Source organism: Anopheles merus, chromosome 2L (assembly GCF_017562075.2).
Source record: "Anopheles merus strain MAF chromosome 2L, AmerM5.1, whole genome shotgun sequence".
Classification (NCBI taxonomy): Eukaryota; Metazoa; Arthropoda; class Insecta; order Diptera; family Culicidae; genus Anopheles; species Anopheles merus.
The window spans coordinates 50672860-50686941 of record NC_054083.1 but is presented as its reverse complement, the minus strand read 5'-3'; the positions used below and the strand labels follow the sequence as shown (position 1 = coordinate 50686941).

At 46.9% G+C, this 14082-nt stretch overlaps 1 protein-coding gene across 31 annotated transcripts in view; it reads right to left on the bottom strand.

Moving 5' to 3' along the window:
* LOC121592895 (glucose transporter type 1) overlaps positions 1 to 14082 on the bottom strand; it is a 172973-nt gene that overhangs the window by 37130 nt on the left and 121761 nt on the right. For 27 of the 31 annotated variants that reach the window (XR_006004706.1, XR_006004707.1, XM_041914767.1 and 24 more), the window contains 4 exons: positions 2215 to 2380; positions 1998 to 2135; positions 1294 to 1550; positions 1 to 40 (listed from right to left, as the gene is read on the bottom strand). The exon at positions 1 to 40 is cut by the window's left edge and continues 85 nt beyond it. Coding sequence is in view for 29 of the 31 variants with exons in the window: in XM_041914767.1 (XP_041770701.1) it covers positions 1 to 40; positions 1294 to 1550; positions 1998 to 2135; positions 2215 to 2380 (601 nt within the window). In the remaining 2 variants the exon portion in view is untranslated. Of the gene's footprint in view, positions 41 to 1293; positions 1551 to 1997; positions 2136 to 2214; positions 2381 to 5013; positions 5996 to 14082 lie in introns of all 31 variants that reach the window. The other 4 variants (XM_041914788.1, XM_041914795.1, XM_041914789.1 and 1 more) reach the window with 3 other exon arrangements.

The following is a 14082-nucleotide window of genomic DNA, read 5'->3' as shown; positions in this document are numbered from 1 at the left end:
GGATATGCCCAGCACGTTGTTCAGCAGCAGGCCACCCTTTCTGTGGAGGGATAAATAGAAAGAGAGAGAAAGGGAAAGCGTGGATTAGAATCGAATCTGCTGCCTGGATGCACTGGAACTGTGAGCCTGGGCGCGATATAATGCACGCGGACTGGCTGCCGGCAGAGTGCATAATTAATGCAAGTGAAGAGCTGTTTGATTTTCTGCTTCTCAAAACAGCTCAAACGCTTGCTGACGCTCCCTGCGCATCCCCGCGCCCCCTTCCTCAAAATCAAATGCACCAGCAGATGTGGGTAAATATTTATCTTTACCTCAAGCCCTGCAGCACTTAAAGGGTCGTCATCGTGCGATTGGCGCACAACACACGCGGATTAATACGCGAGAGAGTGGGGGAAATGTGTGTGAATCAATCGCCTGCCGTGCCCTTTAATCTTGCACCGGGGCGCCACTGACCCGTTAAAGACCCATTAAAGGTTGTGCAAACAGTGCACAATCACACACACGCGCATGCATTATCTGGCCGGCGGCTGATTCTGTTTGATTCACGTGCAACCCTCTGCTGCTGCTGCATTTGCATTTGTCCCCGGGTGCAGCACCAATCACAGCCGTCGCCACCGCAGCGCGTGTCCTGGGACGTGTGTCCGTCGTCCACTCGGCTCGGCAAACAAACAAACAAACAAACAAACTGGGCACGGGACAGACGGGACGGACGGGACATCGGTTCATCGATCGAAGATCGTCCATCATCCACCCGGGGGGTGGTCGGGAACGGGTTTTGCGATAAGATTCATAAAATAGCTCAATTTATGAGTGTCCATATAAAGGCAAACGCAGCATGGGACAGCTATCTCAGGTCAACCCCCATACGGGGACGCATCGGGAATGGCTTTTGCATGATCAGCATGATGCTCTGGCCTGTCAAGCAATGAACGGCGTGAGAGCCGTGGAACGGTGGAAATGATAAAATACACAGCATGGAAAATGGAAATGAAAGCTAAACCATGGATTCGACCGGACAGGGACGCCGGGACCAGGGAATTGGTTTTGATAAGACAATTCAATTATGAATTATTCACAAGATGCTAATCAATCAGCTACCAGCGTGTGTGTGTGTTTGTGTCACGAGGATAAGGATAAAGTCCAATGCAGTCATCCTCACACACACACAGACATACATAGAAGCGCATAGGCCTACCAGTAATAGGATGGAGAATAATTGGGTCACACTCCTGAAAGCTATAAAAGCGCCGTTCTGTTCTAGCGGCTCCCCCCCCCCTCCCCTTGTAACCGTACCTGCCGAACCGGTTCGCCATCCAGCCGCCGCTGAAGCCACCGAGCATGCCGCCGATCGCAAAGATGGACACCGCGACCGAGTACAGCTGCTGGATGAACTCCTCGCTGATGTCCTCGCCGTACCGGTCCTTGTACACGTCCTTCATGAAGTTCTCAATGTTCACCTCCGGCGCATTGATGACGCCGGTATTGTAGCCGAACTGGAGCATGCCCAGCACGGCCGCAAAGATGGCGTACGTCAGGAAGAACGTCAAACCCTGGAAGCAGGAGAAGTAGCAGCCATTATTAAACGTTGCAAAGTGTAACCAAATCAAATAAAAGTGTAAAAAATACAGAACAAAATCAATATTGAAGGAAACGATCTATAAGGAAAGAATAAATAAAATATGTAATATAATTTATCAGAATATAGTTGAATTGAAAGAAGAGACATAAAATTCATAAATAAATATTACAAAACATTGTAAAAGTAATAACAATAAAATGAGAAAATAAAACAGAAAAGTTAAAATCATCAGTGACGAACAGAACCTATAAAACAAGCAAAACGAAAAGTAAATAATTTAATTCATCAGAAATTATACAAAAGTTACAAAAACAATAAAGTAAAATGCAAAAATAAAACAAAACGAAGTAAAGTAGGATCGAAATTTATTCAACAGATAAAACAATATGCTAACGAAGTCGGCCATTGCAACACTAACTTGCTCCAGCAACCGTAGCTTTCGCCGGTGCGTGTGTTCCTCCAGCCGGTCGACGTATTCTCTCAGCTCCTCGATCTCCTCCTTCACCTGTTGTACTGTATCTAGTTCGTGTTTTATTGCTACCATATCACGTTTCACCTGTGGAGGGGAAAAACAAACCACACACGGCACAGCGTTAGCGTGGAACACACCTTGGCGATGAGGGCGATTACCGTACCTCGGAAACTTCTGTCTGGCAGCTCTCCACCGATTTGGTGAGCTCCTGAAGCTGGGTCCGTATCTCGCAGAGGGCGACCGTCGTCTCGAGATGACGGTCACCCCGCTGCAGATCGTCCAGCTTCGCCGACAGATTCATACTCATCACGCTGACTTGCTTCTGCAGTCTGCCGATGTCGGGTGTCGATTGGAGGTTCGGTGGGACGGTGGCGGCATGGACGGCAAAATGAAAATGCACACATATTAGTATTTATTGCTGCTACTAGCTGACACACACACCGGTGGGCCACTCCCGCGGTGGATAGGGCGTTACGAGCGAACGAGGACGAAAAAGTATAAATGTAACCCGAAGACAGGGAGCGATAGCACGATCGAGCAGAGGTGGATGGGCGAAGGAAGCGGAAGGACGGTGTGAAGATGGGGGAAGGGGGGAAGAGAAGGAAGCGTTTGGATGTGGAGGATGAAGAGTTTCAGGTTATGAAAAGTCATGAGTTGATTTTCCGTTTTCGTTGCATTTATTGTTGTACCAACGTCATCGCGCGTCCGTGCGCAAAGCAGTGTACAAGGATCGACTTTAAAGCAATATCCTTTCTCCCTGCTTTTGCCGCAGGAAATGACGGGCTACGGAACACGATGGCAGTAGTGGTGGTGGTGAAAATGAAGCATATTTATGGAAAAAGGCTAGTAAGCTAGTCAGTTCTTTTTTCTCCCCCGGCACGACAGCTATGAATTTAGAGAAGCAGTCTCGCGAGCATGAATATGGGAAAACTTAAACTTTTATACCATTTTTGGGGCGACACATGAATATGAGTGAGATGATATGAGTGAAAAGGATGACGAGTGTGTCTGTTGCTGAATGTGAATGTAATGTAAATGAGTTACAGTTTTAGTGAAAGAAGAGTAAGAGTAGAGAAAGAAAATTGAGACAAAAATCAAAGATAAAATTTATAAAAAAATTAACAAAAATAAGACTCTGAAAGCAAAAATGGAAAAAAGTAGCAATCAACGCATTGTGTTTCTGCAAGATAGAGAGAAAGAGGGAAAAGGAAAAATTAAACAAGACAAAATGCACTTCGTAAAGGGAAAAGACAAAGGTGTCCATTGCTACCGTATGCGTAAAACTGTAGATTTTGTATCGAATCGAACCACACACAACATCAACTTCACGTTTTGAGTGAGTTTGCGTTCCCCGCCTTTCCTTGTCTTGTGGTTTTGCGGGGTTGTTTGAGAAATATGTAAGACGATTTCAGTGCAAGCTCCAGAGTAGTGTAGGGCAATGGGTAGCAGCGTCAGCAGCAGCAGCAGCAGCAGCAGCAGCAACAGCAGCAGTGGCAGAAGATTTAGTAAGATCGCTCCTTTCAACTTGTTTTCAATCTATCAATGCTTCTCGAGCAGGAAAAATCAATCTCCTAATCTACGGAAAAGCTCGCCTACAATTGACTTCAACGGAATGGGAGCGGCGGTGGTGCTTATGGTTCGAAAACATAACACGAACAATTTACTTCCACAAAAATACGGGCTTATGGATGGATGGTTGAATGCGCTGCGCTACTGATTTGTTGATAGAAGGTAAAAGAAGAAAAAACCGAAAACAAATGTACAAAACACCCCCTTCCTCTATCTGTACAGTCGAACGTATGAAACGATGCAATAAAGTAAGATATTTAACAACAAACAAAAACACACACACACAAACACGCACACAAGTACAGAAAGGAAAACGCTACTTGTGCCTACAGTAGTGAGTAATGCTAATGATCAAAATCAAAATCCAAACCAACCAAACAAATGAGAGTGATCGTGTGAGTGGGTAGGCATGATTTTTTGTTGATGTGCAAATGGCGATGACTGCTATAGATACAGATTTTGATTAAAGGGTGATGGGTTCAACAGAAGCGCAAGGAAAGAATCCCACTTGTGCTGTGGTGATTTATGCATTCTTTCCTCCCTTTTTTTTTGTTCAAGCAAGCTTTTTCACTAAAGCTTCGGTAGCTGCTCCATTGGCCCGAGGCGATAACCGTAGCACAGAACGAAACAGAAATAGAGTGAGAGTGATAAAGAGATAGCAGGAGAGCAAGAGCAAGAGAGCAGAAATAAAAACCCGATTCTACACGAACAAAATAACAGGGCACAGAAAAAAAAACAGATTAAGTAAGCTACGGAACTGTACTAAAGTAATACGATTTATTCGATAAGGGGACAAAACGCGAACGCTGAGCTGCGATAAGTTAGCTCCAAAGCTCGCGTCCCTTTTCTCGGGGCCATTTTGATGCCCTCCCCGTCCCTTTAAGCTTTAATTTTGAGGATGATTTGAAGGGCTTGTCGTTCCTTGTGACTCACATAACTCAATGTATCTTTTGCCTTTCACTAACAGAAGTACAACCGTTTCCCAACTACAAGTGAGAGACGAGGCATCGGTCGTTTCGTGAGTGAACAAAATAAACCGAAACCGCAATACAGCAAACAAGGTCGAACAAAAACCCAAAAATGTGAAAATGAAACGTGTATGTGTGTGTGTGTGTGTTTGTGTGTGCATGAGTGTGCCTGTGTTTCTGTGCTCGTTTGTGTGCTCATGTGGTATGAGTGCAATTATGATGGACGAATTTATGATCGTTACAATTTGGGACGTTTTCTGATCCGCGCGATTGCTCCATTTTCGAACCACAACCACAACACGCAGCGAGGGAACCGGAAGAGAGGATTTAAGGAGGAGCAAGGAAGAACACGGACACGGGGGCGATCGACTAAAGACGCGCGTATCGGACTTTGGGTTTTGTTCCCTGATCGCCATTTTACTTACCCGTAAGAAATATCCCCGTACGACATTTTGGACTACGACTTTGCTTGCGCTTTGCCAAAATTGTTATAACTACAATGTGCGTTGTTGTGTGCAGCTCGAATTCGCTCGGAATTGTCCCCGTTCGGTTTGAGGGGTTGTGGAGTTTTATGGTTTTTTTTTTTACAAAATTTGTTCTAGTACGATTAGCTCAATTCTTCTGCCGTTTGTTTGTGCTAAACTATTTGCTACTGCTGCGTCTGCTCGCGTTTCGAGTCTTTTGGGAAATTTTCTAAACAGATTCGTCTTTTGCTCTTTGCTTCGGCTGAATCTTTGTTTTAGTGTGGATTTTTTTCCACGATAAATTCCTTCAGAGTGTTTGCAAACGATGCACGAGCGTCGCAATTACTGTTTCGATAAGCGATACTGTTCTAAAGGAACTATCAATTCGTCGTGTGATCCGTTTCGATTCCGTTTTTACGCACGGACCAAAACGCTTCCTAATGTTTAGGCTACTGTTCGCATCGAATTGTTCTATGTGGCACGATCGTTTACTTCCGTTTGCGCTCTTTAGTTCTATAATAATCCGTTTCAATTCACGGCGGTTCTACGACGAAGGACCGAATTTTTAACTACCGCCCGTTTTCGGTTCGCATTCAATACCGTTCGCACTGGGGGAGAAGTGATGATTCAGTGTGTTGAGCATGAGTGTTTGAATGTTTGCTGAATGTTATTCAAATTGCAAGCGAATGCTGGATGGCGATGGCGCAAAACCGGCAAAACCCACCGGTAAGGTGTATGCACACGGTACACGATCACCAAGGTGGTTGTGGTGCTGGTTGCGGGGTTTTTTTTTCAATGTTTAATAAGCTATGCACTTATTATGATTCGCTCCCGTTTCGCTCAAGTTGCGCGCATGATATGCTTCGCGCTGAAGCTGCCAAAACAGGGGCTTCCCGTTGTGTCGTTGCTTAACTTTGCACGCACAAGAAGCCGTTCGAAAGTGCTAATGAGGGATGAGAGAAAGGGAATAGAGATCATAGAGAGAGAGAGAGAGACAGAGAAAAACCGAAAACAAACACAGATGGATAGTTGTGTATGTGAAATAGAGAAAAATCGTGTAAAAGAATGAGTCAATCGTAAGCGTTTAAATGATTAAAGTTTGATATTAGGAAATTAGTCGCCTGAAGGTATGCAATCCGCAGAACAACATCGTCGCTCCGTCGAGTACCTTATCACAGTAAACACATTTCGATGAATTGATCAAACACAAACCAAACACAAGCCCCACAAATCGAGACGATCATGAGTTAGCGAAAAATAAAACAAACGTCCAAACCCATAAATGATGCCATACAATTCAATCAAAGCCAGTCGAGTTTGCATTTGCCCAGAACAACTCAATTCCAAAATGCCAACCCCGATTCGGCACCGAAGAAGGGCGTTGGACGCCCGAACTTTTCCTCGGAACCACAATCTCGATTGAAAAGCCACGAATCAAGTCGAAACACAACACCCGCCTCCCTGCCGCTGTGTTACCCCCCCCCTCGACGAGCAGCTGACCAGTTTTTGTGATTTTCAACCGAAAAACAAAATCAATAAACCCTTGCCAAGGACATGCAAAACCGACCATGCCCGAGGTACGCCAAACAATGGGGGGGGGGGGGGGGGGTTGGGAGAACAAAACTTTCTAGGCTTCCCAAAAACCGAAGCCATCAATCGGGTGAATTATTGGCTTTCGGGGGGTTTTTCAATTTTGTAACCCAACTGTTTGGTGAGAGAGCGAGGCGGTGGGCGGGATGTCTAGTTGCGCCAACGCCCCCAAAAAGTTACCCAACCGCTCACGCTGGGTAGGAGAAAGATCGGCCGGCCATTTATCTTGGCTGTTGGGTTTAGCGTAGTTCGACTGTATGCTTGCAAATGATAAGATGCAATCAATCTTCAAACTGAGAAGGATTCTAAAAAGCAAACGCTGTTTGCCGTTGTTCTGTAGCAAACGCCGAAAAGGCAAAGAAAATGTCATCTTTGTCATCGCTCCACCCGCAAAGGCAACTCATCTTCACGCCGACGCCACAAACGCGTTGGAAGTGCTGCTAATCAAAAGTTTTGCTAACAATTTTCCCAACAATTTCCGCGTCTTGTAGCGTCGCTCCATCCCCCCCCAGCCCGATTCCATAGCGCAAACAGAACAACGGAACAAATGGGCCATGCATGGGTGCAATGGGACACACCCAAGCGGGGCTGAACACAGGATGCTTCATCTCGCGCGCCAAGCCGTTGACAGCAGCGATGACGCTAGCGAGTTTTGAATGTCCATGGTGTGAGCATCTTCAGCGGGTGGGCAAGTTCCGTGAGTGAAGTGTGTCAAGTTTTGGGTTCAATCCACAAACCAGCGAAATCTTCCCCCCCTTTTTCAGCACCAAAGCTAGGGGACGTTGAAAAAGGGAATAAAAATGCGAATCCCCCTTCAAGTCGCGCAGCATTTTGACAATAAAAGCTTATCATGAAAGTTTAATTTAATCCTCGCTCCCACCCTCGGCATGCCACAAACTTCCAACCGAAACACAGCAGGGTTGGTTTTCTGGCGGGTCAAATGTAAATGACGACCCGCAAACAGGGGATCGCGCGGGGCAAATCCGTTGATGAACCTTTGGCGGAACAGGGAAAACTCACCGAGAACTCCCCGAGACCCGAGACGCGCAAAAGACACGCAAAAGTTTCGCTAGAGCGCTCTTGCCAAGAAACAGCACTAACCTTACTCAAACAACCATTTTCAAACTTATCGTCCCCCGTTCGGGTAACGGGATGGGGTGATCGTCCCCCACGTTAAACAGCGCAAAAAGCTTTAAATTTCCAGCACGACCAGCACGCCCCCCGTTCTTGTAGATGAATATTTGTCAATTTCTATTCATACGATAATCCATTGGCTTAGGACGGGCAGAAAATGAGAGGGCAGATGGATCGAATGAGCGATGAAGCAAGCGAACATGCTTCCGTGCGCTTGAGGGAAGGAATGTAAATGATGGTACTATCCTCAGGAAGACACGTACACACGCATCTACGCATCCTATTTTGTTATCGTTTCCCACTCAACGTGCAAGTCATCGAACCGTCCCGCCGGCTTATCGTCGCCGATCGTGATTCTGCCCTACTTTGGAGAAAATGAACGTTTTCTCCCCCTGAGGCGCTATGTCTGTTAAATTGGTTTTCATGAGTCGGTTATTAGGGATGACTTAAGAGTCGATTTAAGAAAGGAGGCGGGAAATTTGCAAGCAACGAAACGACATTATTTAAACATACTTTTTACATCGATTCATTTGATAGTTGTTTTCGCTGAAAGTTTTATGATAAATATTGCTAAAAATGATATTTTTTTTGGCTGCGGAACGCTCCTTCTTTTCGAGTGACAACTTTTGACAAAGCAAAAAAAAAGACCAATAATTTTATCCTTCACGGCCAAACATCTGTCCGCGCGGGTTGCCACCGCAAGTACGGGGGGTGCTTGCTGATGACGATCATAAATTGATATCGTTCAACACCCAAGCGCGAACGCGTTCGCTGGGACGCTTTTGGATCGATGCCAACAAATGCAACGCAAAGTTACAGAGAGAGAGAGAGAGAGAGAGAGAGAGAGAGAGAGAGAGAGAGAAAGAGAGAGAGAAAAAAAGAAGAAATTTCCCTCCGTCCTATCGGCGTAAGCGACGAACCATTAATCAAGGAATGAATCCGAAACGGGGAGCCGCGACGCGCTTTCAATGCATGCGAAAGAAGCACCATTTCAACACACACACACACAAACACACCGAGCCATCATATCGGGACGGGGAAGCGGAACCATTCGCTCTATCACACACCCTTGGACGATCTTTGGGGTGAAATAATTTATCATGCCTCTTGAAGAAGGCGTCACCGCTTGAAGACGCTGATGGATGGGACCATCGGATGGAACTGCTTCAAGAGCGGGCGGCAAAAAATGGCATCAAAATGGGGGAAATATTTCGCACAATATTGAATTTCAGTTAAAGCATCATAATTATGAGCTATGGTTCATAAAAATGCTTCTCTTTCCCAATTGCAACAAAAAGCACCTAAGCGAGCTTTACAGCGAGACATTTTTTTACTCGTCAACAATGGTACGACATTCAAAACGAATCAAACTAAAACATCGGAATGAAGCACAATACCATTTCACTACCCAAAAACAATCTGGTAGAGTGTGGCGCCGGTAGGCAAAACGAATGGAAAGTATGATCATTTAGGAAGCGGCAAACTACTCCACAACAAACGCACACAAAAATGGGAACGAAACATTCATTACTTTCCCACCGCCGAGAACCGTCTGGCAACCGCAAACACATTTCGGGGCTTGCCGAGCGAAAAGCGAATCCAAACACAAACACACAGCACAGCCTCACAAAAAGCTTTTCAAGCGCACGCTTTCCAACCCGCAGACCACCGGGTGTTACGAAAAATGCACTTTCATATTCATCTGTCATCAAATCAGCGCCCGCACACACACACACACACTGGCACAAAATATGGGGTGTTGAAATATACAAATGAAGCTGATGGTATAGCTCCACAGAAGACACAGAGCTGTGTCGGAATTCGAGGGTCCGAAAACGCTCTCTCTGAATGGCACACGTTCGCCTCTGGACATTCTCGCTGCTGCTGCTGCTGCTGCCGGCAAACAAACAAACAAACCAGGCAAGCAAAGCGGGAACAAATGGTGAAATGATGGATGGCACTTTCCACCCTCGAAGGCACTGCAACGGACCTGCTGCAATGTCCGTCGGCTCGGCGTCGAAGAAGAAAGCTTTTGCCGCTGCTTGCTGCTCGGTTCATTGATGAAATGGAGGAGCCAAACTCATCCCGAGCTTCAAGGGGAAGCAATAGAAGGAAGAGCGCAATCCCATGGCCAGATCGCCGCAGATGAGAAGAAAGCGTTCGTTTTGCTGTAAAGCAAGATAAATGAAGCACGATTCATTGTGCTTCCCAGAGTGCTGGAAGATGGGGAGGCTTCGTTTTTTTTTTTCTAAACCATTCCCTTTTGTGTCACTTTTACGATTTCACACTGTGGCACACTGCACTGGATGGACTGGTTTGTCACACTCGCAAACAGGAACCACAGGAAGGGCCTCCCCCTTTCGTAGTGCAGAAATGGGTGCAGCAAAATTCGTTTCACACGACAAATATGCACCACGTGCGGTGAGTGAAATGGAATCTTTCACAACTGTCAAGAGCGAACGGTCGTTTGGGAAGCCATCCGGCTCGGAGGGAGATGTGTGTGGAAGCACTGCTTAAGTAAGCTTGAAGAATGTAGAAGATGTAGCGTGTAATTTTTATGAACATTTCGCAGAGCAAAAAAAACACTCCTAAAGTTATGCAATTTGCATGACAAACACTGCTTATTAAAGCATGGTATTCTCTTGATGTTTCTCCAGCAGCCGTATCGGAGTGCCGTACGGAGGGTTGCAAACATACGAACCGAAATGGAACGAAATATAAACACACACATTGCCGTCCCGGGCATCTTCAATTATAATTAACAAACATCAAAGCTGCAAAACATGGCATGCCTCGAAACGACTGCCTGCAAACGAAATGCAGACGGGCAGGAACTTTCCCAGTGCTGTCATCGATAGATTGATTGCGCTTTGCTGCCCGCTGTCGGGTCGTCGATAGGGGGGCACGGGCAATATTTGCTTTAATTTCTGCTGCTCGTTTCATATATGTTGCCTTTTGCCGTCACGTGGGTCTGTGAGGTCAATTCAATTACATTTGCATTTAGATAACCGAGACAGCGAGAGAGAGACAGACCCAATGCTTGTATCATACGAGAAGAGGAGCGCAAAAATAAAGTTCCATCAGAGTCGATGTGAGTTTGATTTTTTCCCCCAGCACGACTTTCCTTGTTTTTTCCCCGACTCGTTTTGCAGAAAAATAGTGCATCGGTTGGAGTTTGCCTTTCAAAGTCCCACTCCCACATGCGAGGTACGGGGACACAGTTTAACCGAAAATTAAATTATCAAAGTCCATCTTGCTATGTCGGAATGGCTGGTGGGAAGCGATTGCCACGCAGGAAGGAAGAAGAGTGTTACCGTTTGCTGACCGCAGCCGGACTGCTGTCGGCCGAACCAACTGCAACTTGCCGATAGGTCCCTTGAGTGACTACTTGTGACATCGCGCGGCATATAAACAGCATGGGGTGTGGGGACCCGTGACCCACAGCACCGAGCCCGTCGGTTTTGGGAAGTTGTGAACCAGTTGTGTGTGTTTACCAACACTGGTGTGCAGCAGTGCGGTTCTGGGTGTGGTCATCTTATCCAGATGGGTCACAGACACTCTCACACATGTACGGGGCCATGTTGACCGTACAGATTTTCCCATAATGTTTCCAAAAATTTGTCGCCCCCGGGGAGGGGAGGTGTTGTACAGCAGGGTGCACAGGCGGAGAGTGTATGATGCGGTTTGACCGGTCTCGGCAGGACGCACTCGAGCTCGAACACGGCACGACGGTCCCCACTGAACACTGCTGAGGTTTTAGGTCGTTGTTTAGATGCAGCAGCAGCATCAGCAGCATCAGCAACTACAGCTTTACAGTCCGGCTAGATTGGGTGAAAAAATCCAATATCCTTTCATTAGCCTTATGTCCGCCTCGGTCAAATGGACCGAGACTAGCAGCACCAGCACCACCAGGCCTGTGTGCAAAGTTTGATAGACCGCGTCTCATCTGCATCCTCTCGATGGATGGATTAAAACTATCAAACGACCAACGACCGGGTCACGAGACAACGATAGGGGAAAGATCCATTAAAACCTTCCACAGCCTGCGATCACTGATATCATTCGATCAAAGCGGACCGCACGTTCGCAGAGCAACGGGGGGGGTTCCAATCACGATTGAGTTTTGGGATGAGTTTTTCCTTGCCGTTTTGTTGTGTATCTCTCTCAACGTTCCACCCCATCAAAGTCTCGTTTAATCGACCATGATCTCAGTATCGCATGGCAGGAGCACTTAAAATTGACTCCTCGAAAAACCAAAAACAAACCAACCGAGTCGCTAGTGCAGGTCGTTTTTTCGACACCGTGGTGATGAACCGAGGCACAAATTCGACTCATTTCCTGCAAATATCCTGTATGTGTGTGTGTGTGTGTGTGTTTGCGCCTGTCGGTATGCAAGCATCGGGTACAAAGACGTTTATTGGCTCACTAGTTTTCAGTAGGCTTTGCTGCTCGCACACTCCATCGAGCGTGAAACGTCAGTGGCAGCAGCGACGACGCCTGGCAGGTATGCAACACAAAAACACACATCACACCAGAGGGAATCAGTTTATTTCCCTTGTTAATTCTACAGACCGCAACACCGCGTCTACTCCCGGGGCGGCCGGGAGAAGTGAAATTTTAACACAGATTGGCATGATTGAGTTTCCGAGCGATGGGTGTAGTGCTCCCCCTCCTCCCTGGGGAGTAACGGGAACGATTTCAGCCACATTCATCCCGTGTGCCGGTGTTACTGCCTGCGGACCATCTACTCCTAACTGTGGAACTGGGGAGAAGGTGTCCGAAAATGGTGCTTCAGGATTAGGGCCTGCACACGTCATCCGTGCGAGCTGCTCTTTGTGTTAATAAATGAAACTTTCTACCCCAAATCTTGTGTGTGCGTGTGTGCGTGTGTGCACCGTAGATGGAACTGTTTCTACAATAAACTCTGTTTGAGTTTGTCCGAAATTTGCCGACGTGGACCCCTCTCGAACGCTCGCCAAAAACACGCAAGGATACGATTTAAATCACCGTTAATTAAATCGTGCGGTTTGCTGGAACATTGTTTAACTTTCGAACCGGATTGTGTTGGATAGCTTGGTTAGATAATTTTGCAAATGAGATATCAACATTCGTGCGCGTGTGTGTGTGTGTGTGTTTGTGGATGGGCAGAGCGGACGCACGTCCGCGGCTGTGAGCTTTCATTAGGGAATTAGAACACTGCACGCCACTCGCATCTTCAAGAAGCGTCTGCAACCATCTTCCCACATGGAGAGATAATGATGGTCCGTCGGGGTGGTGTGGGTTTTCAAAACAAACTGCTTAATTTCCTGCTGCTGATCCTTCTGGACACACACACACAGAGACGTCACACACACTCAACTAATCATAGTGAAGTGCTCTGGTGAGTCCTTGCCAGTTAGCAGCGAGAGGGTGATGTGTACCTGTGGGCGAATTTCATCCCAGCGTTCGCCGAAAGTGATGCTTCAGAAGTTCCATTTTCACCGGTTAAAACACAAGCACACACACATGCTACACATCCACTTAATTCGCATCATCTTCACACTGGTGGCTGCCATCGGAAAAAGGATGACTTCATCCATTACCCAAAAACCACCGGACAAAACGGGTTTCCATCAGCGAGTACCTTCCCTGCTTCTTAATGGACCAACTCGAGGCAACTCCTGTGTGTGTGTGTGTGTGTGTGTACTTGTGTGCTTCTAGAGCGGTAAGTGGCATCCAAACCAGGTAGTGATCACTGCTGTCTCGCATTTCCAAAAACGGGGTGAGCCACTCTGCTCTCGGGTGTAGAGGGGGCATAGGAGATATGTTGATTGCGTTCTAATTCTACGCTTCCTTCCGAGTTCCTGGAAAGCGAGGGCAAATGGAGAGCGGTTTTGTTGCCAAAGCAACAATCCACTAAGCGGGAGTGCAGAATCCTATTTGCATGATGCACCCGCCCGGCACTGGTATGAATCTTGCATCAGTCTAATTCATGACTTTCCCCCATGACTCTGCGGGAGCTGCGAGGAGTCCGGGAATTCGCCAAACCTAATGCTCGCTTTCTCGTCTCTCGGAATCGGAACAAACGAACACAAAAAAGGTTCGTGCGGGGACAGAGCTCTTTTACTCTCGGAATTGAATTCCTGTGCTTGTCGGGGTGAGGTTGTAGTCTTGGTCTAGTTCCGGCGCTACCGTAGCACTCGTCGGGCAGTACGCACATTTGCATTTTAAAGGATTCTTGGTAACCTTTCCAACCTCAAGCCAGCGAACAAAGCGAGGGGCAGAGAAGGCAGAGGACGAATTTGACCACAAAATATCCCACCAGAG